This window comes from Nymphaea colorata, chromosome 10 (genome assembly GCF_008831285.2).
Source record: "Nymphaea colorata isolate Beijing-Zhang1983 chromosome 10, ASM883128v2, whole genome shotgun sequence".
NCBI lineage: Eukaryota > Viridiplantae > Streptophyta > Magnoliopsida > Nymphaeales > Nymphaeaceae > Nymphaea > Nymphaea colorata.
This window is the reverse complement of record NC_045147.1, coordinates 3,117,077-3,141,942: the sequence shown is the minus strand read 5'-3', so window position 1 is coordinate 3,141,942 and position 24,866 is coordinate 3,117,077. Positions and strand designations below refer to the sequence as shown.

The 24,866-nt window shown below is 39.1% G+C and overlaps 2 protein-coding genes across 6 annotated transcripts; both read left to right on the top strand.

Moving 5' to 3' along the window:
* Window positions 1-2,969: 2,969 nt before the first annotated feature.
* LOC116262310 (uncharacterized) lies at window positions 2,970-14,356 on the top strand. Of its 5 annotated transcripts, none has more exons than XM_031641552.2 (10): window positions 2,970-3,886; window positions 4,381-5,586; window positions 5,734-6,912; window positions 7,076-7,117; window positions 9,806-9,882; window positions 10,790-10,874; window positions 10,968-11,051; window positions 11,154-11,255; window positions 11,357-11,455; window positions 14,075-14,356. In XM_031641552.2, the coding sequence occupies exons 1-10, from the start codon at window positions 3,131-3,133 to the stop codon at window positions 14,189-14,191; spliced, it is 3,747 nt and encodes a 1,248-aa protein (XP_031497412.1). In that variant the 5' UTR covers window positions 2,970-3,130; the 3' UTR covers window positions 14,192-14,356. The 5 variants fall into 5 exon arrangements, 2 of the variants coding, with proteins under 2 accessions (XP_031497412.1, XP_031497411.1); XM_031641551.2 differs by having other exon boundaries at window positions 4,378-5,586; XR_004174445.1 differs by lacking the exon at window positions 14,075-14,356 and having other exon boundaries at window positions 4,378-5,586; window positions 11,137-11,255.
* Window positions 14,357-15,461: 1,105 nt separating this feature from the next.
* On the top strand, window positions 15,462-20,387 carry LOC116261702 (probable inactive heme oxygenase 2, chloroplastic). Its single transcript, XM_031640505.2, has 4 exons — window positions 15,462-16,326; window positions 17,103-17,326; window positions 19,453-19,560; window positions 19,645-20,387. The coding sequence occupies exons 1-4, from the start codon at window positions 15,663-15,665 to the stop codon at window positions 19,735-19,737; spliced, it is 1,089 nt and encodes a 362-aa protein (XP_031496365.1). The 5' UTR covers window positions 15,462-15,662; the 3' UTR covers window positions 19,738-20,387.
* Window positions 20,388-24,866: the final 4,479 nt, after the last annotated feature.

Below are 24,866 nucleotides of genomic sequence, written 5' to 3'. Positions count from 1 at the left end.
AGCAGAAGCCAACGTAGAAAAGCTAGAAAGGGTTACTAGTTCAAATCACTATTAATGACCACAGGTGCTGGTTGGTAGTGAGAGACATCCACAACATTGTAAAACTCCATAAGGAGATCACCCCAAGCACCAAGAGCTGCTTCCGGACTTTTAGGTGGAGAGCGGTGCACTTGTCAATTAAAATGTCACGCATCTACTGTCTTACGTCAAAAGGAATAACACTTATGAGATTCGAAGTGACAATCGCACTTTCACCTATCCACCAATCCGACCAACTAAGCTACACCCCTCATGGCCAATATCGTAACTCTGTGATGGATATGATTGTAATTGGTAGAGGGGGCGGAAGCCTGGCCCTCCTCAATTTTTTTTTTTTAAAGTTGCATGTAAATTTTAGAAAATTTCATTTGTCCTATATAAACAATTTGAAAAATGATATTTCAACCTCTGTCAAAGTTTAGCGACTTTAATTTGGCCCCCTCCATAAAAATAAAAATTTATGGCTCCGAAGCTGATTGGTAATCAAGAGACGGACATTGAATTGAGTAAGCAAACTTTCACACCGACCATGTAGATACTTCAAAACCGAACCAATCAGAATTACATAAACGCATAAAAGCACATTGTCTCCTGCAGTAGAGAAACTCTGAACAGAAAGAAAGCAGGAAATAATTTCCAAGAGGAGCACACTGGCACGGTGCATGAGGAGATGAGGAAGGGGCAACGCTGGTGAGAAATTTCGAGAGGCTTTCCTTATTCAAGTGGGTGGCACTCAGCGGATACAGGGTCCGGATCGAATAAAGATATAAATGCATGTGACTTTCTTGATTAAATATTCAATTTTGAGTTCGTTTAATTGGATCTGTTTAAGAAATTTGGGCTAGTTTGGTGATGGAATCTAAATTTGAGTTCAATATCTGATGAAGATTTGATAAATATCCAACCTTGTTACATATAAATGTCGGATCTCATGCCAGTTGAATCTAAATTGGATTCTAAAAAATATAGTTTGATTTCAACTTCAGATCCAGGCCTGATTGAGTCCAATTTGTGATGGAATCGAATCAAATCTGAGCCATCTACATCTGCTCCAGAATGCATCCCTGGACTGACCCGTTACTTTTATTTCAGTCAGAGGTCAGGTTCATATGTTGCTCCACTCTTAGGGAGAAGCATCTTATAACAAGGAAAAATTTGCGTTTACCAAATAGATTTTTGATTGCACATCACTGTGATCTGATAAATATATTTTCTTCTCTGTGAAAATTGAGTCTCATACATCTTCGAAAATCGAATTGTTTTGCTCGGTGTTGATGCTATGGGTTCTTTTTATAGATTATTTAATCCTTTCTCTCTCTCTTCTTTTTTTTTTTCTTTTCTTTTTGCTTCTATATACAGAAAACAGTAGAAGCTCATAGTGCATAATTCGGATTATGTGAAAAAACTTACTGCCATGGGAGCATCTTTTGCTAGGGATCTCAAGAGATGGGATTCCAATTACATATATACTTAATTATATCTGCTTTTTCGGATATAAAAAATTATCAAAATCTGAATCCTAAATTTGATTTCACAATCTAAATCAGATTCGAATCTGATTTTCACATTTATATGTGAATCCGTATCCTAAATTTGAATTGAATCTGACTGATTTTCAAAATGTGAGAGCATTAGATATAGGATATTTGTTTAAAACTAAATTTAGATTTGAATCTGATGAGAAATTTTTGTATGTCTGAATCTGAATCTAATTGGCTGTCATTTCTTAAATCCAAATTTAATTCAATTTTTTGCCATATCCGTTCGGAACTGTTCATTTGGATGTCTGATCCAAGCCGGATATATTGACATCTCAATTTTTTATTATTGTTGCCACTTTTTGTCATCTACTATGTTTTCGGCAGTTTGTGTCAAATATGGCAACAAGACAGTCTCATATCGAGATTTCATTAATCAGATTCTTTTTTGGGCGCTGCTCTAGATATACTGGTTTATTTCAGGTTTGGATTAAGATGTAGTGGAATGTACTCTTAATCATTGTTATTAGAGGTGCACGCCTCATGCGCTTCACCCAGCAAAATGCTTCAAAGCGTTTGGGTGAAGCGGTCCTGATCCGCACGCATCAACAAACTAGCACCGGTTGCCTTTCTTTCTCTCTCTCTCTCTCTCTCTCTCTCTCTTTTCTAACATATTGTTAAATAAATTAGTTTCTTTCTTGATATTCTTGCTTTTGACATAACGTATTTTTTCTCTTGTGAGATTCTAATTTTCATCATAGTGTGCCGTTGTGTGTCCAGGTAATCTGCTATGATAAAACCCATAATTTTTCTAATTTTCTTTTCTGATTATTAAACTTTTGATTGTTTTATGTATTCTTCTTATGAATTCATCTGATTTTCTATTGTACAGAATGTTTGGCAATAGTTTAGTAACTGCTTATAAGCTATGAACAATATATATATATATATATATATATATATATATATAGAGAGAGAGAGAGAGAGAGAGAGCAAAAACTTGTAAGTCTAGACACTAACTAAAGAAATAATTTGAACTCTTGATCTTTTTCAAATAAGTGGTTTTGGTCATTTAGTTGACACATTTTTTTTTTGGAACTATTGTTTTGGAAAAAATCAAAGGCTGTAATTGTTTTATTTATCTATCTAATATTTAAGTGTCTAACAAATATAAGTTCCCTACCTCTCTCCTTATATATATATATATATATATATGGAATTAACCAGTCCAATCAGTGAGATCAATAGTTTAGGATTTTTACCTGTGAAAAACATCCTAAACATCTTATTAAATATATTTTAAGCACGAATTTGTAAATTTAATTGTTTTGAGGATCACAAGCGGCTATTATATGTCCGATCCGATTCGGTAATCCGAATCGAATGTCGAGTATATTCTTTCCCTCTGCGAGACTCGAGGATGTCCTTTCCCTGTGCGAGGCTTGGCGGCAAGGGAACGCGGCCAATTCGAAACTTCCCCGCCACCCGCGAATCCCCACGTATGCGCCCACAAGTCTCGCCGCCCAAGGAAAGCAACCGAGCCAGGAGGCCGACGTCTCTTCTGAAAGCGGGAGGAGACCGGAGACCGCGACGGACCGCACGGGGAAGCGCCAATGCTTCGACTCGTCGGGAGGCGACGCCGTTTTCCGCCGTATACCGGCCGGAAACCGCTGCTTCGCTCGTGCTTCACCGATTCCAGCCGCCCCACCCTCCAGGCCAAGCAGGACTCCAAGACCCTAGCCCCCGCTCGCGTCTCGGAAACCGTCCCTATCGCTTCCTCTCCGCCTCCTTCTCGCCGGGGCACCTTCTTCCTTCTCGCCGTTGGTTCTGGCGCCCTAGTTTCCACCGCCACCGCGGCATTTCTCCTCTCATCTGGCGACACCGATGGGTCGCTTCATGATCGGTCCCAGCGGTTGTATTCCGACCTCGAGGAGGCGATTGGTAGGCACAGAGAATCCCTCCGCCGGGTTTCCTCTGCCACGTCGGCGTTCTATGATCGGATCGTGCAGACAGGTGTTGCCGCTTCCGTCCTGTGGAAGTCCCTCTGCTCTGTCTTGTCTTCGGCAAACCAGGAGGTGCGGTCGGGATTCGGGTTGAGGGTGGCGGCACTCCTGGCAGACATAACGGCTGCGAACGAGAGCCGGAGGGCCGCAATCGTGGGTGCCGGTAGTGGCGCCGTAGTCGATTGGCTTCTCGAGACGGTGGCTTGTGCGGACGCTGCGTCCAGGGCCACGCAGGCCGAGTCGGCCAGGGCGTTGGCTCACCTAATCTCGGATCCTGGCGTCTGTGAGGCGGTGCTCGGGAGGCCTCAGGCGATTCCGAACCTCCTCCGCTTCATCTTTTCGGGACAACCTCAGCGTGCAAAGAAGGTGAATGTTTAGCCTTGGGCATTCACGAATTCCCTAGAAACCATGTCATCCTTAGTTCTAGGATCTCGTGGTCAGTAAAGGTCGCCCTTTTCTAGACCCTCTTCTGCATTGGTTCTTCGATACTTCGACTTGGTTTAACCGTGTCTTCTTGAATTTCCGTCAGCTGGACTTGCGTTGTCGATATAAGGCGTGACTTCTTTGCGTTTTAACATGAAAAAGAAAACTCCTTCCGGGGTTTCTGATATATTGGGGATGAGTCGTGTCTTATATCGTAGGCATAACCATTACAAACAAAAGCACACGAGAAGTTCGTCTGTTGGTGTTTTCTGCCGTCATCATTTGATCGTGAACAGAACAGCTTTTCCATTTTCCATTTTTGAGTGTTCTTTGTCCAATTCGATAAAACTTCTCCCTTATTTTGTCGCTAAGAAAATGTACATTTATCATTTCGCGGTATGTTTAATCCATTCTGCATATTGCAACTAATGCAGCAGACTAAACGCATGTCCTTGGACGATGCTGAAATCTTGAAAGGAAGGAGCATGCTTGTTGCTGCTATCATGGATATAGTTACTTCAAATTGCAGCGGCACGGATAAACCACAATTTAGACCATGTCTTCCGGCACATGCTGATATGCGAGATATTGCTGCTGCCCTGGAGGTGGTTGAGGAAGGTGGGATGCGGTTGGATGAACCACATGATAGTGAAGATGAAGATGGCAATGATAATGGAATAAAGGGCATTGGGATAAAAATATTTGGTGGTACTGGCATCCTTGGGCTGTCGAGAGTGCATGGTGATTTAGATTTCAAGCTTTCTGATACTGGCCATTTAGAGAAGTCGGGGAATTCTCGATCGAGTACAATCTTGCATGAAAATCGCCAGTTCCAGCCATCAAGTAAAGGAGAATCGGGTTCCCTTTCAGTTTCTAATTCATCTGAACTAGTTGATTCAGGAAAAGGAATCGACTTTCATGGCCTCTGGGATGATTTGCACTGTAGGCATGTCGCTGTTCCTTTTGCAACATGGGCATTAGCGAACTGGGCATCAGCGTCACAAGTTAATCGCGGTCATATCCAGGAGCTTGACAGAGACGGGCGTGCAATCATGACAGCTTTGATGGCACCAGAAAGGACTGTAAAATGGCATGGAAGTCTGGTTGCTCGGATGATCTTAGAGGATAAGGATTTGGCAGTGACAGGCACTGTTCCTGACTGGAGTTCTTGTCTTCTCTACACTGCTTCTCAAGCTAGCAAGTTGGAGGACATTCCACTGACTAATGTGGCACTCTCAGCTTTCTTGGTTTCACTTGAAAGATGTCAAGCTGCAAGGACATTAGTAATGGAAAAGGGCCTTTATCTAATGCGAGAAGTTGCTAAGTATACTAAAAAAAATGGGCAAGTCCAAGAGTCACTTGCAAAAGCCTTGGAACTTCTCTGTTCTGGGGGCAAATGTATATCTCTTGAGGAGGGCCAAAAATGGTCTGGCATTCTTTTGCCATGGGTTTGTGGTAAGCACATCTCAGAGTCCACACGACTTTCTGCAATAAAGGTGCTTGCATGCATTCTTGAGGATTATGGGCCAGGGTCAATATCTATATCTCAAGGGTGGTTAGCCATACTGCTCTCGGAAATTTTAATTGTTAGTAAGAGGACTGCTGTCAAAGGAAATGCTTCCAAAAAAGGTGACAAAGTGAAGGTTAGGACATATTCTTCTTCTTTTCTTTGCTGTGAGCATGAATTTGTATGTTTACTCATTGACATATTTTTTTTTGGCATGTGTATGCATATATTTGGTGCTGGCTTCGGTGCTCATACTTGATGTCATTTCTTTTAATCATTACAGACTCAAATTGATCAGTCAAATGTTCAAACAGCCGCTGAGGTTTCCACTATCTTGGCCAATGCTGTTATTAACTTAGCAATTAGTCAATCAGAAAGCACAGATGACTCATTTGATGCGTTGCCTCTTGCGAGCCTCCTTTCACTAGAACCCTTTGCTGGTCAGCTCAAAAACAAGAAAGTTGAGAATTTGCCCAAGTTCGATGCTGCTGATTCTGCAATAGCTACACTGAAGGGTGTTAAGGCATTGACCGGTTTGTGTTATGATGATTTATCATCTCAGAACATGATTGTAGATTCTGGAATTTTGTGTTTGTTGCGACGTCTCTTGTTATGTGATGACTATGAGCGACTAGCTGCAAATGAGGCATATGATGCATCTAGAATCCGGGAGGCACAGGAACGAGTTCCAAATCCTGATGAATCCCCTATATCAGTTGCAAATGATTCTTCAAGCATTCGGGTGCCTCCTACAGCTCATATCCGAAGGCATGCTGCTAGGTTACTTACAATCCTTTCTCTTCTTCCAAAGGTACAGAAATTAATTTTAGCGGACAAGATTTGGTGCAAGTGGCTTGATGATTGTGCCAATGGGAGGATTTCTGGCTGCAATGATCAAAAAATTCAAAGTTATGCTCGAGCAACTCTTCTAAACATTCTTTGCCCTGGCCAGGCTGGCCCACATGATTCCGGTGGGCAGGATGGTCTTAGCAAAGAGGGAGGGATCCACAAGAGAATGTGCCCTCAATATGATGACATGATATTTTTAATTAATCCCGAATTACCACATTGGAAATGTTCAGACATGTTTGGTCAGGGTGGCTCTCACGAGGATGGACCAGGTGCAATTGCAACTAATAGCCAGCAGAGTATATCTGTTGCCACCCCTGAATGTTTCGATGACAAAAAAATTGAAAATCTGGATTGTAGCACGTCATGTGGTAGGGTATCAGATGAGTGTTCAAAGGATGTGGTTTCATCAATTGATGTTGTTTTCGTCCATGGCTTACGTGGAGGACCTTTTAAAACTTGGCGCATAGCAGAAAATAAGTCTTCGACAACTAGTAAATCTGGCCTTGTAGAGAAGATTGACCAGGAGGCAGGAAAAGAAGGAACGTGTTGGCCACAGGAATGGCTTGCAACTGATCTACCTCATGCTCGCTTATTTGCCGTGAAGTACAAGGTAATCGTGCTAGTGTTTTGGACCACCTACAGGTGCTTATTTCACTTTTATGGTGTGCTTTTACTCACTTCCACAGAAGCACTAGTAGTTTTAATTTTTCCAGGCCATCTCCAGGTTGGGGCCATTCCTACAACCATACAATCTAATTGAATGATTCATGCAGACAAATTTGACCCAGTGGTCTGGAGCTAGTCTTCCTCTCCAGGTGTGCAGATTTCATTCTTTGGCTCTTTTTCTTCCTTTCCAAAACAAAAGTTGCTAATTATTTCTCTTATGATAAAGGTCTGGTGGTTTTTGTCCATGACTCCATGTATGTCTTGGATTTTATGATGGGGGGCTATTGGGCATGGTTTGGTGTAGCAGAAACAATGAGTCATTTATATTTTGTCCAGCACGTTGGTGTGAACTAACAAAAAATAGAAGAGTGCACATTTGAGATGCAACATGTTAAGGTGGGCTCTGAAATGAAAAAAAATTAGGAGATCATAATAAATGCTTGTTAATGCTCAATAGTTGATATTAGAAGAAATTCAAAATGTAACGCAAGGATTGAAGGAAAGTGGAAACCATGGTTTGGACGGGGATTGTGCATATAGAAGCTAGAAATTGTAAGTGATATTGTTTATTTTGTATGTAGATGAATGGAGATCTTGAAATGCCGACTGCGTATTAGCTGTAATAATAAGTGGAACTGAAATCAGCTAACTGTCGAATGATAAAAAAATTATAAAAACCATTGCTAAAAACACCATGCAACGAAGCACTAGCAATGGATTATGGTATAACAACGGTTTATACTTTATAATGTTCTTACTTAGCAATTTAGCCATGGTTTTTAAATATTTAGCAACATCTGGTAGCCGGCAGATTTCAATTTTCCATAATTGCAAATATCCGTGAGATAAGGATATGACCAAATAATGGCATTTAAATGACAAATATCATAATAGCGATATAACTACTTTTGAAGAAAGAAGGGATCTTGAAAAGCTTCTATGGTTTATGGTGCATAAAAAAAAAATTATAATTTATTTTTACTCTCAGAGAAGTGGAAAGGAAGAAAAATATTCACATGTTGAAATATTTGAGTTTCATAAGCATGCTGTTTGGTGTGCTCGCATTGTTAAATAATTGAAGCAGAGAAACATTCAAACTAATGATCCTTCTTTCCCTTTTCCCTTCTGCTGTTTTTTTTGTTTTTTGGACTGGGTTGTATTGTTCTATGCAGTATCCTTGTCTAACATCAGTAATTTCAATTTCAAATATCTTTGGGCATAGATAACTAAAGCACTTTCTAGATTTTCAGACTCATAGTCCTACATATGCCACATGGAGATATCTGGGCAATTGAATTGAAAGTCTAACTCCCCATGGACTAGAACTTTGAGATTACCTGTGGACTTAGGTGGAACTCTATGGTGCTATGTCACATCATTGTGGTGAGTGGACATGTATGTGGTGAAGTCATATATGCAAAATAAGCATATATGCTATGTCACATAACATAAGTATGGGTATGGGTGCTGATACGGGTATGGGTTCAGACTATTTTAAAAAAACTTGGGTATGGGATACGGCTGTGTGTATATATATATATATATATATAACATAAAATAATAATTCATAAAAAATAACACATTCATGAGTTATATGTATGTGTAAAAGAATTGACTTAGTTGAGTTAAAATATAAAGCATATATGACACTATATATAGTAGACATCATAATACGTTGTTGATCTACATCACAGGAGTGCTTCTAAATAGCTGCCACACCCGTGTCAATGCAGGTGCTGGTTCTGGTTCTGGTTCTTCTCCAACATAGTACATCTGGTTCAGTCAGCCAAACCAGGCCGAAACTGACCATGTTAAATGTGCACATAACTAAACTATCTCTAATACAAAAAGTTTATATGTAAATATAGATAAATAAGGTTACTAAACCGTTAAATAACTATGTAATAAATTATTTATGTACATATATACAGACATGTATATATACATCCTCCCCGCACCTGCAACATAGTACATCTGGTTCAGTCAGCCAAACCAGGCCGAAACTGACCATTTTAAATGTGTACATAACTAAACTATCTCTAATACAAAAAGTTTATATGTAAATATAGATAAATAAGGTTACTAAACCGTTAAATAACTATGTAATAAATTATTTATGTACATATATACAGACATGTATATATACATCCTCCCCGCACCTGCACCCGCACCCGCACTCACACCCTGCACCCATGTGACATAGTTGTTGATGCAAGTGTGCAGGCTCAGTTTGTCACAACCATCGGACATATGTGCAATGTCCAGCCTCCTGGTGTTGCATTGAACTGGTGCAGTGTCACATGGATAGGATGTCCTTGGCCCAACCTAGATTGTCATGTTAATGATCTGTATTGTTATCTTTTTCTCTTATGTGATTGCTTCTTCTAAGAATGAAGGCAATAGATTGGGCCTAAGTAGGCTTTGTCTGGCTGGTGCCATAAATATTGCACATGTAGACATCAAATCTTCATATTTCAATGTGCTGTTTTTCTTGTTTATTTGTCTTCTGTTTGTCAAGGTCCTCTACCAAACAGAGGACTGCATTTTAATAAAAAGCAACTGGGATTTGTAGGTGATGTCTAAGAACACATGCTTCTTTTTGAGTTGCTTTGAAAAAATTTGATATGAGTGGGATACAGAAGATAGATCTCTCTACAAGTTTTATGGAGTTATTATTTTTAACTATATGGTGTTCTAGCAAAAAATAGAACTATTTGAGTGCCTTTTTTATGCTTTATGTGCTCCATGTTTTTTCTTAATCGGAATCATGTTTCTTGAGTTGCTCGTATTCTGTTATACATTTTAATGATTGGGAGGATACATTAAACATTGCTTAGGAAGTTAGTGCAATTTTGCTGAGGAAATTGGTTGCTGCTGGAATTGGAAGTCATCCAGTCGTCTTTGTGACTCACAGGTTTGTTTCCTCCTAAATAACACGTAATCACCCACTTTAGGCACACATAAATGTGCACACGGTATTATGAGTTCAATATAATGTCACTCTTTTTCATGTCACTCTTTTTCAAGTGATTTATGTCATTGAATTACACAGGTGAGCCTCACATCGTTTATCTACTAGAACCATGTTTACCTAATAATATAATTATAGAAGGCCTTCCAGACCTTCCGTTTTTTCTTTGTCCTAATGTATTTATGTTGATTCAAAGTATGTTATGTAGAAAATTATGCATGATAAATCAGTTGATGCAGTCAGATTTACTTAAGAAGTATAGGATGCATGACATCGTTTGCTAAGTGGTCACGCTTCATTGCTATATATATATATATATATATATATATATATATATATATATATATATATATATATATATATTGCATAGAAACTTAATGTGACACATGATCAGCAACATTTAGTTTCAGAATAGGGTGTGCAAGTCTAGTATCATCACCTTCTGTGGCTCACCTCTATGGTTGTGATCAGATAAATGCTGTAGAGTATCTCTTTAATCAACTTGTGGCTCACGGTTGAAACTACATAAAATGTAATTTTTGCTGTTAAGAGTGCAGGTGATTTTGAGAATGGGGAATGAGGCAAATGATACTCAATGTGCTTGCAGCATTATGAGGAAGACAGTTCCTTCCTCTTTAGTAAGATTAATATACAGCAGCAAAAGTAAATCACTGAAATAGTCCTAACTAGCAAAATATTTGCACTCATGTGCTAAAGCAGCATGAAAATAAGAAACCAGATGCCATGGTGTTGCAATGTGTTCAACAGTATCCCATGGTGTTGCAATGTGTTCAACAGTATCCTCATAATCATATATAGGTTCTTTAAATGTGACTGCATTTGGTTGCAGCATGGGAGGTTTGGTGGTCAAGCAGATGTTATATCAGGCAAAGAATGAGAATATTACTGAGCTTGTTAAGAACACTCGTGGAATTGTAAGCGATTTATTATTGAAGCTCCCACTCCTTATAGTTTCCATTAGCTTTGAAGTGAACTATAACATGCACTTAACCACTTTCATACTTCAGGTCTTCTACAGCTGTCCGCATTTTGGCAGCAAGCTTGCAGATGTTCCCTGCCGTATGGGCCTTGTGTTTCGACCAGCTCCATCGGTAACACTTTTAGCAACTCAAAACTGAGACTTTGTGAATAACTCTTATTGTGATCGTGATGAAAATCCATTTGACATGCTTGTAGACGTCCTGTCTTTTCAGATTGGAGAGCTAAGAAGTGGATCTCCAAGGCTTGTTGAGCTTAATGATTTCATCCGTCATCTACATAACCGAGAAGGACTTGAGGTCCTTAGCTTTAGTGAGGTAGGGCAGTAGTACTATGCAATATGAATCATGGTTATCTTTTCAAGCTTATCATATATTTGTGAAAGTTCTAAGTGCTTCTAACTAAACTATTTTTGCAGACCAAAGTGACTCCCATAGTTGAAGGTTATGGTGGATGGGCCTTCCGGATGGAAATTGTGCCAATAGAGTCAGCATATCCTGGCTTTGGTGAACTTGTAGTAAGTTTTCATGATTCTTAAAATTTGCTGCTTCAGTGATAGTACTTGAATCTTTGGATGATTTTAGAACTGTTCATATGTGTGCTGCATGGTTAGGTGTGAGAATATCCTAGATAGATTTTGGATTCTCAGTTGACTGAGATCGATCTTTTTATGATGAACATGGGTACGCCTCTTATGGAGGCGTACCCTACCGGTACCGGTACGGGCCTGGGTACTCTGGTACGTGTTGACCGTACTGGGTACGGTCAACGTACCGGAGGCCGTATCCGTCCAAAATTGGACACGGTCAACATTGACCGAGTCCAATTTTGTCCATTTTTTTTCTAACGTTTATTTCATTTTAACGTTAAAAATCATTTTGACGTTTAAAAAAAAAACGTAAAGCGTCGAAACCCTTGCGTCTTACCTCTTACGACTGTTACCTCTCGTCTCTCTCCGGCGACGAAGCAGCGGCAAACACAGGCGACGGCAGGGGCGGCGAACGCAGGCGACGACAGCGGCGGCGACAGGAGGTGACTGTGACTTTGTTTTTTTTCATTTTTTGTTTTCATTTTCATCGGCTCCACCGACTGTGACCGGCGACGGCGACTGGCGACGGAGACAGTGTGCAGAAAACCCATCGCCTGAAAACCCATCACCTCTCCCTCTGGCTCGCCCTTTCTCTACCCGAGAGGGTTTCATCGTCAATGGAAGAAGAGATATTCTAAGTTTCTAACAAGTAGTCAATGTGATTGTGTATAAAAATAAGTAGTTTTGCAGTCGATTTTTTTCTCTCGTCTCAGTTTCAGTGCAAGCACGACTGCACAGTGGCTTTTTTTGGTCATCCTCTTCATCTACCTTTTTTTTTTCTTTGTAGTTGTTTGATTGTTGCAATATCGTGTCAGACCGTGTGTTTGGTTACTTTGATTGATTGATTTATTGTTCTTCTTGTGTATCGCCACCAGCCTACTTATACATATGCTACTTTTTATTTTTCTTCTTATGATGTTCTATGGTTTTACATGCTACCGAATGGCTGAATGGGTCAACACTCCGTTGAAGCTTGGCTGAATGGCATGCAATTTTATTTTTTCTTGAATATCAAAATAAATTTGTGTGGTTGTGTCGTTAGAATAAATTATCTTTTACCATTGTATCCAATTTTTTGATATATATGTGTGAATACTGAATATGTTATTCTGTTTGCAATTTTTTGATATATATATATATATATATATATATATATATATATATGTCTGTGTGTGTACGGCCGTACTCCCGTACCCAAGTTTTTTGAAAATGGTCCGTACCAGTTACCAGTACCGGCACCCGTACCCGTACCCATGTGACATAGATGATGGCATGAAGCATGTTAAAAAAAAAAGTTACAAAGTAGAACAAGTTTTGGAGCAGAAGAACAGGAAAAGGATGTCGGAGACAAAACATGAAGAGATGATAAGGAGGAGCTATTCTTAGGGTTGTAAATGGCTTTTCTTCCTTTGCGATGAAGATTTACAACACTCTTAACAGGTCAATTTTTTATAAAAAAATGTTAAAAAAGAGAAGTATGATCGAAAAAAAGAACATAGAAAAAGAAACTCCTACATATGTTCCCTTAAGTTGGGCCTTGTACATCTACTCCCAATAGTCGTACCTTCACCATGTTCTGTTCCTTCATGGTTCACTGGATTTTGTAGCAATGAAGTTTGAAATTAAGGGACAATAACTTGTGTGACTTCAAAAACCAGCTTGTGGAAGACTTTTCTTGAAAGTTTTTGCCTGCATAGAATCTGTAGGTTTTAGATGTACATGTGCCTCCATTGGACACTTACTGGATAAGTTCATGGTGGATAAGTTCATGGTTATTCATGATGATTAGGTAGATCAACTTTCCAAGTTGCCTTTAACATATTTGTGTATCTTTATGTGGATTCTTGAGCCTTGATACTGATTTTGGCTATCCACGTCTGATGTAAAAGTTTTGAGTCTAATTCTTGGGGACTGAGGCTAATGCACCGTTTGGGGTGCTTGGTGGATAGGGATGATAAGTTCCCAAGCTTTTCATACTCGGGTTGGATCAGTAAAAACTCATTTTCATTGATATGTAGTTCAACTAGTTTATTTTATGAGCATGTCATGCTTAATGAGCTAAACTTGCATTACAAACATATGGTTTGGTAAATGGGCAGAAGCCTTTATGAGTTTAAAATTCCTTGTAGTACGTCAAGAAGTTACTTTTCATTTTCTTTAAAAAAGCTGAATTAAGCTCATCTGGAGGCCATTGTAGCTTAGTTTGGGTCTTATTGTGATTTTGAATTTGCAAAACATCAAATACGAGAGGAGGCAATAGTCAGCATGCTTTGGGTCTTGACAGCTTGAGTTCGAGTTCGTATGAGAGTTAGAACTGGCCAAGCATTAGACGTAATCTGTATTTCCTATAAAAAGGCATCCGTCTAGTTAAAAGCAGAATCCGTTTCCTGGAGGCTGCATCCGCGTATGCATTAGTTCTCTTCTACTCTGTGTAGTTTGCATGTCTCTATCGGAGGAGAAAAAGAAATTTGAATTAGTACAGGAATTTTCATCTTTTCTTCTGCAAAGACTTCACATATATTCTTTCGTTTCTGGTGAATGATTCAGGTATTAGATGCCACTGATCACATCAATTCTTGCAAACCAGTAAGTCGTTCCGATCCGTCCTATATGGAGACTCTAGAATTTCTTCTGAAGTTAAAGGAGAAGGTCACGAGTGGATAAAAGGCGGAAGCATTGGCGCCAAGCTTGTATTGTTGTAGTCATGTTGTGTATATGAAATATTCATTCTTTATTAATCTATATTTATAGTATGCGATGCTGGCATACATGTACATCTGTATATAAGCATTCCTTCAGCATGTGAATCTACATAATCAATTCTTTCAACATGAGTGAAATCACCACTTTTGTTGAAAATGAAAGAACTGTGGACGATTTAGGCTCATCCAATCATATCAGTGCAGAACACTAGGGTACTCTTCACAATCATGATTTGGGTCTGTATCAGTATGTAATTGTTTCATAAATATAGTTTAAAAGTTGGGGCAGATTCATAAAATACATTAAAATGTGTCTTCTAAATCTACTTCAACTTTTGAACCATATTCATGGAACAAGTACAACTGTTCTATTTGCCAAACGAGATCTGTGAAACTCTGTTTTATTCTCCTACATAATCACGAATTCCTGAACGCAAGTAACTCTTCCAAGTCCATGTGGTTTGGAGAGGGATTTCCTCATACCTTACCCTTAAGTTCTTAAGTTAACATGCAAAATATGATTTTTTCAAGAAAATTGAAATGTTAAGACGGGATTAATCGGGTTGGGATCTCTAACTGGCTTACTAAACCATAGGACCTTATTTGTCAAGGCGGGATCAATCTGGATGGGTTCTCTGACTGGTTTACTAGACCATAGGCCCTTATTTGTCTTAAAAAGATTTCGGCCATCTGCTGTTTACACATGCATATATTGGTTTTAAAGATTTGAATACCGATACCAACTGAATAGGTTATGATGATTTTCGTAGGGTGGAAGCTATGCATTAGTACAAGTGGGGTTATAATTTGCTCCATAGAACAGACTCCAGCTTGACTCGACTGTATAGCTCGAGCTCGACTTGTTCGAACTCGTTTATGTTAACCTGTCTTGTTTTTAAACTCATTTAACTTGTCAATTCGTTTAACTTGTTAATTCATTAACTAATTCAATTATGATAAACCAGTTCTACTTAGTTGAGCCAATACGGGTTTAAACAATTGGAATTCAACTCCTTTACTATTTTAACATTTTGACTATAAATTTACATTGGACATGAAGACGAAATTTTTTGGAACCCCAGTTGGCTCAACTCGTTGTGGATGCTTAATTGCGAAAAGATGCAGATTAAGGTTGCCAGAGGATCCTTTGCATGTAAACGTGCATGCATTGCGGCTTGTGACTTTTTGGGAATTGCCCTATTTTCCTAAGAAAGTAGGGTCGCATTCCGTCGTTTTTGCCTTCTCATTGTTTCCATTCAAACATGGGCTCCTCCGACTAGACCTCCGGTGAGGTGTCTATTTCTTTGCTTCTCTCTCGTCGTTCTGCGATACCGACTAACAGTGCATAGAAAAGCTTATCCCGACATTGTCAAATTTGAAAAAAATGCCATTTCCTTCACATAGTGTTCGTATCTGGAAATTTTAGTTGCAGAATGCTGCATTGCTCGGCTTCCTGTATGCTACCAAAATCGGGGCCTTCTCTGGCTGTCGCTTCCTGCGTAGTTATCCCGTTTCATGCAGCTTTGCCGAGCGCCTTGCGTGTGCCCAGCCGGGAAGGACTGCGGGCAGCAGCAAGCGGGTCCTTCGCCGTCTTGCGCGTGGCGACTGCAAAGAAGAGGAAGAGGTATAGGAAACCATATCCAGGTGAAGCGAAGGGCATTGTCGAGGAGATGAGATTTGTGGCTATGAGGCTTAGAAATAAAGGCACCACCAAGGTGAAGCAGCGACGGCGTAAGCAGAAACAGCAGCAGCAGGAAGTGGAGGAGGAGGAGGAGGAGGAGATGGACGGCGACGATGACAACGACGAGGAAGAAGAGGAGGAAGAGGATGACGAAGGAGAGAAGGAGGGGGACGAAGAAGAGGAGGAAGCGTGGGAGGAAGAGGATGACGAAGGAGAGAAGGAAGAGAGTAAGGAAGAGGACGAGGAGACGAAGGAAGAGGACGAGGAAGGAGAGCAGGAGTTGGAATGTGACGGCGGCAATAATGCAGAGGAGACATGGCAGCCCAGCGTCGAGGGCTATCTCAAATACTTGGTGGACAGCAAGCTCGTCTTCGACACCCTCGATAAAATTGTGGATGAGGCCACTCATGTCGCATGTATGTCCGCTCTCTGTCTCTCTCTCACGTTATTCATTTGTTTCTTTCTTCCGGTTTCTCATACATACCAATTTTCGGTTGATTTGAACAATTAGTTCAAGAGTAACACGGAAGCTGATATGTGATTAAACTGTGACGCGAATGTCATTTCTTTTTGCTACCATGATCTGTTGCATTCCGTTGGCTCTCAAAGTAAGCATGTGATGGTTGTAGAAAGAGGATCAAGTCATGCTGATTAGAATGGGGAAGCATCAAACCCAGGTGCCCGCATACTTAATATATATCCGTGTAGACATAGAACCATGTGAAGCAATTTTTATTTGAGGTTGATGACGGTACTGGTCGTGAAGAGTCTGCTTGACAGTAAGCCCATTACCACAGAGCGAAAATCCTTTATATTTGACCTTTCCTCGAAGGCTGTAAACGTTCCCCGCTTCCAATTTGGTTTTCTCTCCTGGAAATCTTGGTACCCAGTTGCAATGTTGATTATTGGTGGCTTCTTCAAACATCAATAACGATCTCCTCCACGTACTTGGGAACCCAAGGAATTGTTTTCAGAAAGTCATATTTTTTTAATTATCTTAACCTCCCCACATTCTTTAATTTTGAGTAGTTTGTTTGTGGAGCATGTATCTGTATTCTTATTTTATCTGAACCCTTTCTGCTCGGTGGTTGAGACAAAGCATGAATGTTGGTTTTAATTGGGATGCTGCATCCAGTAAGAGGCATTGATCATAATTATGAGCATATAAATGACACGGATGAATTCTCTGCAGATGCTGACTTCAGGAAACTTGGTTTGGAGCGATCAGATGCTCTTTCAAAAGATATAGAGTGGTTTAGCCAACAGGGCTACTTGATTCCAGAACCGAGTTCTCCTGGTGTTTCTTACGCTAAATATCTGCGTGAAATTTCAGAAACCAGTCTGCCAGCATTCTTATCTCATTTCTATAACATATATTTCGCACATATAAGTGGTGGCCAGGTGATAGGGAAGCAGGTAAATGTATCACTTCTTTGCTTCTCTTTGTTTTGCACAATTTGTATTGGATGTGCCTTCAATAGAATGCTTTCTGCATGATAAATAATGCCTTTATATTTCAGACGGAAACATGATAACTGATCATAATTTTGGGCCTATGGTGCTGATACTCTGACTCCTGTAGCACATCTCCCTTTGTTTTACTGGAAACTTCACAAAGATGGCTGTCGTCCTTAATCAGTAGCCATACCTATGTGGCAGGATTTAAGCTTCTGATTTATCATAAATTCAAGAACTTGTGCAGATTTCTTTGCTCAAGCCTCAAGGTTTGATATAGGGCAATGAGTGTTTCATGCTACAGCTTGGACATGTTTGTTGCAGAACAAAACATCAGGAATATATTTAGTAATAAATGGTAATAAGCTAATAGCTCCAACCATGCATCCTGAATCCTTTAACAACTAAGAGAAGGAAACTTTCTTATTTATTATCCTGCTGGAAGCCACGTAGTATTCTGAAGCAGGAGTACTGGGGATGCCATTGTGTGGTGGGCACAGTTGACTGAAATCAGATGCTCCTGGAAGGTCATCTTTTTGTTTCACGTGTGTAACATTTGTATCTTTTGCTTTGTCTTTAGGAAGATTAGAAAAACTGATAAATTCTGTTACAAGGTGTGCATAGATTGACCTTGTATGCACAACATGACAGCAACCTAGAACACCGGCAACTACCTTTGCCACCTGAGGACATACTCTGCTCCAGTGCCTTTAGCTAAGCATGATTCATAATTCAATGCATTAGAAGGCCTTAAACATCCAGATTTCCTTTTAAGGCTTTTGATCCTATGTTCTTGTTCAACATTCCCATTACTATTTTGCTATCATTTTCTTTTGCTAACTCAGCTGAGACAAGCTTTGAGTATTCACAATCATCAATCAGCAAGCTCGCTTTGGACAAAAGTGTGACAAATGTTCTCTTTTGGGCATTTGGAATGGGAAAAGAATGATAGTGAAGGTGCAACTTGTTGCAATGTTTTCATCATCGCACACAACTGTTACAATGACGTCCGTGCTTGGTTTCAGTTTTGGACTCTGATGCTCTGTGAAAGTGAATGAGGCTATGTAACTGAATTTACAGTTGGTCCTAGCAAGAGTGATTTTATGGTGAATATATCCACGGCATGGAAACATTCCTGAAATATTAAGGGACAGATGGTCAGTGCAAAATACTGTCCATGTGGCTACCAAATAATTCCCGTCATATGAGTGTAAAACTGAAACCATCTCAATCTAGAGATGCACCTGTTAAACACCTGCTGGTGGCTGGGAGAATGGCAGCAAATTATTTACCTCTAGATAAATTTAACGATGTGTGGTGGTGGTGCAATAGCTAGAGCACAGGAAAAAATTGTTTAGTTACTGAAAACCAATGGAGAAGATTGCCATGTGAAATACAACTTTGTTCTCCTATCATACTTAAAGAGGTTTTGCATAGTGTTCACATTTTTTAGGCTTGAGAGATGATCCATGTCAACATGTGCAATTTCCTATATTCGAAGCATAGTTTTTTCTAGATTTTAGCACTGAAATATGATGCTCATTGTTGGTCTACTCCTTTTAAAACTTTAAAGCTTTGGCCTCTATGTACTTAAGTTCCATGTTGAATAATTCTCAAGTATGTATTTTCATGAGCTGTGGTTGTTCTTATGAATAAATACAGTAGAAACTGTCACACAGGTTTTCACATGCCTTTTATTGTGCACATTCTTGTTTGTAATAGTTTATAAAGGAATAGGACAGAAGCCGACAATGGCTCTCCTTCACCTGAATATTCAGGTTTCTCCATCCTTTCTATGACCTGGAAGCACTGGCAAGATTCTCTTTGCTGGTAAAGGGCAACTAGGATAGACCATGATAAACATGCGTATCCTGGCAGATCTTATGTGTTGTAGACTTCAGTACTTCTTTTGTTATGATAAAAGGGGTACACTAGAGCATAAATCCTTGTAAAATAGAAATGAGAAAGCCTTTTCCTTTTTCCTTTCTCTGTTGCCTTATTTCTATTGTCTTCGTTGATTTGGAAAGGTACAAATTTCATTATCTGCCTCGACCTTTTTAGTCACATATGGGTTTCCTTACACGTAGGTATCTGAGAACATTCTTGAAAATAAGGAACTGGAGTTCTACAAGTGGGAAGATGATGTGCCTGTATTGTTGAAAACTCTAAGAGAAAAGCTTAATAAGCTTGGAGAGGTAAGGTTATTAGATCCCTTTGACTACACTATAAACTCAAGTGATCTTGGTCTTTATGTGGCTAATTAATCTCTTTTGGTGCAGCAATGGACTAGAGATGAGAAAAACAAATGCCTAAGAGAAGCAGCAAAATCATTCAAGTTTTCTGGACAGATCATTCGATTGATTATTACATAGTTTCAACATTTTTACAAAATTGCCAGTAGGTTCTTGAGCTTTTGGTACCTGCCAGGCTGGTCAAACAAGCTGGTGCTGCAAACCCATGCAGAAGAGGAGGAGCACGGTGGTATTTTAAGCACGTTAGGTTTTGTCTGGTAGTGCATGACATTCACAGAGAGAAGTTACACGATTCTGCTGCACGGTCTATCTGTCTCTGATGAGGATTCCAACAACATGGAGGAGGTAATTATACAGGCTTGTGACTCAAAGACAAAATGCTGCTCATCTAATGCTGAAAAATGTATTCTATGCGATACGATTGCTCCACTTCTATAGCTATTACTTGCACATCGCAAGTATTCATTTTTGCGAAAAGTTACTTGACGATGATTTGGTTCTGACTAAACCAGAGGCCACAGTTTATATAGCTTTCTCCAGATCTCTTTATAGTTGAAAGGGTGAGATTGGAGGTGAACTGTCTCCACTTCATCTAACATAGTTGGGATAAAATTCGGTGGTGATTGATTGGTGGTTTTGGTGGTAGTAGTGATGACTTGTTTTGCTATTTTGGGAATTAATGGTCAGAGCAAGGTATTAGCGAACTAAAATGCCGTGGTTTCAAATTTTATACACGGGTATGAATCTAAATTTGAGCTAACTTACGTGTATCCAGATTCTAACTGAAAAGACATAATTAAGCTTCACAATTTACATGCCATATTTCCTGATTTGGTGAATCCGGAACCCTGAATCCTGCTATAGCTACCTAGGTGAAGTTCTTTTTTTGTACTAGTTTCCTTATCCCACCTGTTTGCAAACCTAGTTGCATTGGTGTTTTCCATGGCCATTATGATGAAATAAGAATGAAGATGGGTATATAGCTTCAAAGGGCATAGGATAGCTGGTGGGGCAGGTGGTTGTGTAGAGAGTACTTTGTTGGTTTGATTCTTGTGGTTGCTATTATTTTGAAATGTAAAGGATGAGGTGCTCTAGTTGACTGTTGTACCATACCCTATCCAAGTTTCGATACAATCCAAGGGGTGGGGGGAATGGGAGGCGTTTGAGCATCTGTTTTGGGTGGTGGGTTATTAACCTCATATTCAATGGGAAGGTCATTATGTATAATACTCAGGTTTGCTTTTAATTCTTTGATCCGTATTCTTCTCGAGTGAAGTACGATACATATGTCTCAAAAGGAAGGCCTGATCATACATAACTTTAGTGGATGTGCTTTCGGGAACGAGGAAGGTCCAACTAGTATCAAGGTTTGGGTTGTCGATATACAAAGCCAGGTCAGGTTGGTGAGATTCAATTATGGAAAGGTAAAGAAAGATATTTTCATTAGGGTTTTCTACAGGCATGGTGTGGTTGGGTGGATGTTATAAAAAATTGCACCCAATATTTATCCCTCTTACCTCCATCAACTTGAAGTTCTTTAGTTCCAACTTCCTAGCTAGGTGTGCTCTTGATTGCATCAAGGAAAAAGAAAAAGCTTTTTACAGGTATAGATCAGAACTAGGTTAGACGCTGGTCCTGTCCATTGACTTCTTAGTTTGAAACATGTAGTTGGGTTTTGGTTCTACAGAAAGATAAGCTCAATTGGAGTCAATTTGTTTCCTAGAGTCACCAAATTGTCCCAAATTCCTCATGGTAGTCTACCATAGTCATACCCCAAAATTTGAGCTCCTAACAACAACAATAAAAATGTAAAAGTTAGGATCTTGTTTGGTGGTATAATTTGTTAAAAGTGTGGAGCCTAATCTCTACTTAATATACTTCTCCAATTTGCTGTTTTGCAGTCTGCCCTAATTCCTATGTTTAAGAGGCATGAATATCTCTTGCATTCTTAATTCCGAGTTAATGAAAATCCCCATGTGGCCGTGGACATAGGATAACTTTTGGTCGCCGAATATATATATATATATATATATATACATATATATATGTGTGTGTGTGTATGTGTGTGTGTGTGTGTATATGTAGAGAGAGAGAGAGAGAGGATATATATATATATATATGTGTGTGTGTGTATGTGTGTGTGTGTGTAGAGAGAGAGAGAGAGAGAGAGAGAGGGCCTTGTTGCAAGTCTCCTGTATTTGGATTACAGGAGCCCTTGCATCCCTACAGCTAAAGCATCCAATTGGATGCAGAATAATCCCCTTCAGTCTCTTGGTAGGTTTCTTTATGCCTTTCAGTTGGATGCAAGCTTTTGTGCATTTAGCAATGATGTGAGATAATTAGGACACTAATTTCAACGTATAATATCACTCAAAAGTCATCGAATTGAGTTAGACAGGACCAAAGAAGAATTAAAAAACAAAAAGAGAAAAGGAGGAAAAATCATTGAAAATACGGAATCTCAACATTGAAGCAAATATAATTGATAACTTGGTCCCCTTAACACTTGAAATTATTGCTTTCCCATTGAAGCGTGACAATGCGGATGAATGACAAATTGATTGAAGTCACTTTACACCCTTGCAGGAACTAAAATGAGGTTCGTGCTTACCTTATCCAACCCAACTAGTTTCTGTTTTCTCTCCATGTACTCTCAGGTGATTTCCCTCCAAGTTCTTTAGCTTTTATAATCAGTTTAACATGAAATTGTTATTAATATCAATTCGTATCGGACCGTGCCGGCCGTATCGGCTCCTTGCCGATGGGGGTTTTGCATGCTTTTTTGCATTTTTAATAAATTCTGGAACTTTTGAATTCTATATCTTGACAACAACAGCGAATGGTGTATATATATATATATATTGTGTGTCAGTGTAAACATCAATTTACTACAAATCTTATTTTAGTTCAAGTTATATATATATAAAAACGATTTTTCTACTATCGTAATTTTGATACAATAAGATTAAGAAAACATTATTAAAGTAAAAAAAAAAGAGTAACTTAATGGATGTTCCTCATCAAATCATTCTTAAGTTCAAATCTACAAGATTAAATTACAAAAAATGAACGCTTTTCAATATTTTATTTTAGTGGGTCGACCATAGTGGTAGGATGCGTGTGTATGTATAATCAGACTTGATGGAAATCATATGGACGATCGATTCTAAGAGATTAAACAATATACATTTAAAGTTGCAAATACGAAAATCAAACTATTTTTTAAAGAGTTCGAAATACAATTCAAATGAGGCCAAGGATAGAACGAAATAAACGAGACGAAACATTATGTTCTTTGAAAGGTATTTCAAACTCTTGAAAAATCAGTTTGGTTTCTATATTGACAACTTAATCTCTAGTATCTAATCTCTTTGGAATCCATTGCCCAAATGATTTCCGTTAAGTTTAGCATACGGTAGTTACTTGCTTTCCTTCTTCATCGACGATCTCAACAAAAACTCCAACACACTCGTGGTTGTATCTGGCTTCCTTATGTTTTGGTGCAGCTTCGCATGGGAAGAGGATGCTCCTACTCTTTGAAGCCCCAACGCTTATCCAACTCCCAAGTAAAAAAGAAAAGGTCGTGCGAACCTTTTCAAAAGGAGAGGTCGATCAAGCTCCGTTTGTTAGAATCTATGAAAAAGTTTCCTCATTCCACATGCGCCCTTCAGACGGCGTCAGGTGGCGGGACAGGAACATGTTTGAAGCTCAGGACATGATCTGTGGAAAAGCTGAGATGTCTCCCCCCATGCACATGCACGCACAAAACGCCCATCTGTCCCAACATTGAAAGAACTTTAGAAACTGTTTGGTAATGGTAACACTTTGTTCTTGTTTCATGAACATATCCTAACTAATAAGGCAAATTCATTGAACAGCATAACAAATGTTTTATGAATTAGTTTTATTTTTTAAACAGATCCATGAGATAGTAACACAATGCTTGTTATGAATCAAATGAGAAATTTTATTCAAGAGAATAAAAATGATGTGAGCTTCCATTCCAAAGTGAGTTCCGGAAAATCAATTGGATGATGATTGAATGCTTCAACGACAGCTTTTATATTTTGGTGTTTTTTGTATTATTTTTTTTACATTTATTTCACGACACTAGAATTGAAAAGCATAAACCCTTAAGATACAAGCCCCCAGGGTAGTCACATGTTACATCTATTCATTTAAACTGCAAACGGTAGAACAGTAGATGAGTGATATTTTAGTTGATAGATGTATCGCTTTTTATCTAAATCTAAAAACAGCCTTAAACCCTAAAAATGAGGGAAAAAAAGGAAAAGATTTGGTCTGTTCAAAATATCTCTAAAAAGTTAGGACAGTTGAACTAACAAATCACGACAGTCAGATAATCAATTACCAAAAAAATTCAAGCATGCCGAAGTTGGTAATGCGTTAGTGCTCAAGATGGGATGGAATCCTCGAGGGGAACTGCATCGCTTCGATTTGCTCATCAATATGGATATCGATCTGCCAATATGCATTTAAATTTATATTGTCCTATTTTTTCATTATTTTATTAAATATGATTGCAAATATTTTAAATTGATTTAAAAATTAAGAAAAAACCCAAATCCATACTAGCCATCCTCATTAGTATAACTGCATAAGGACAAAATATAAACAAACTAAGCACCTAGACCTAATAACATTTGGCATGAAAACGAAAGGTTAGAGAGAGAGAGAGAGAAAGATTTTGGGTGTAGTGTTCTACAGTACATACATGCTTCCCGCGTAGCACTGGCTTTGGATTGTCTTGCTGACCGACCGGTACACAGGATGAAAATCGAGGAGTGATGTAGAGGTGAAGGTACAGATCACCTGGGCTCATACTGTCTATACATGGGGACATGGGGAGAGAGGATCCCCAAGCAATTCAGAGATCCCATACTGCATTAAAAGGTGGGCACTAAAAATTTTCAGTTTAAACAAATTGAGAATCTTAATAGCAACGTGAATCTTAATTTGACGTTACAGGTAAAAAACTTATTAAGAAACCTTAAATTTAATATCCAATGGAAGAATATCAGACCGTAAATCCATAAATCTAAAATGTTGGTGATCTCGAATGGTGAAGCCAAAGTTTAGTCACTCCCCTCCAACAGAGTCTTACTTTATTCGCAAGTTGCCAATCTCTTCAATTCCCTTTTCTGATGCTTCATTTATTATAATCAATGGTCCGTCCTGCCATCTAAAGAAAAGTTGTTAAGAGGGAGAGTGCTCGTATTACAGGAAAA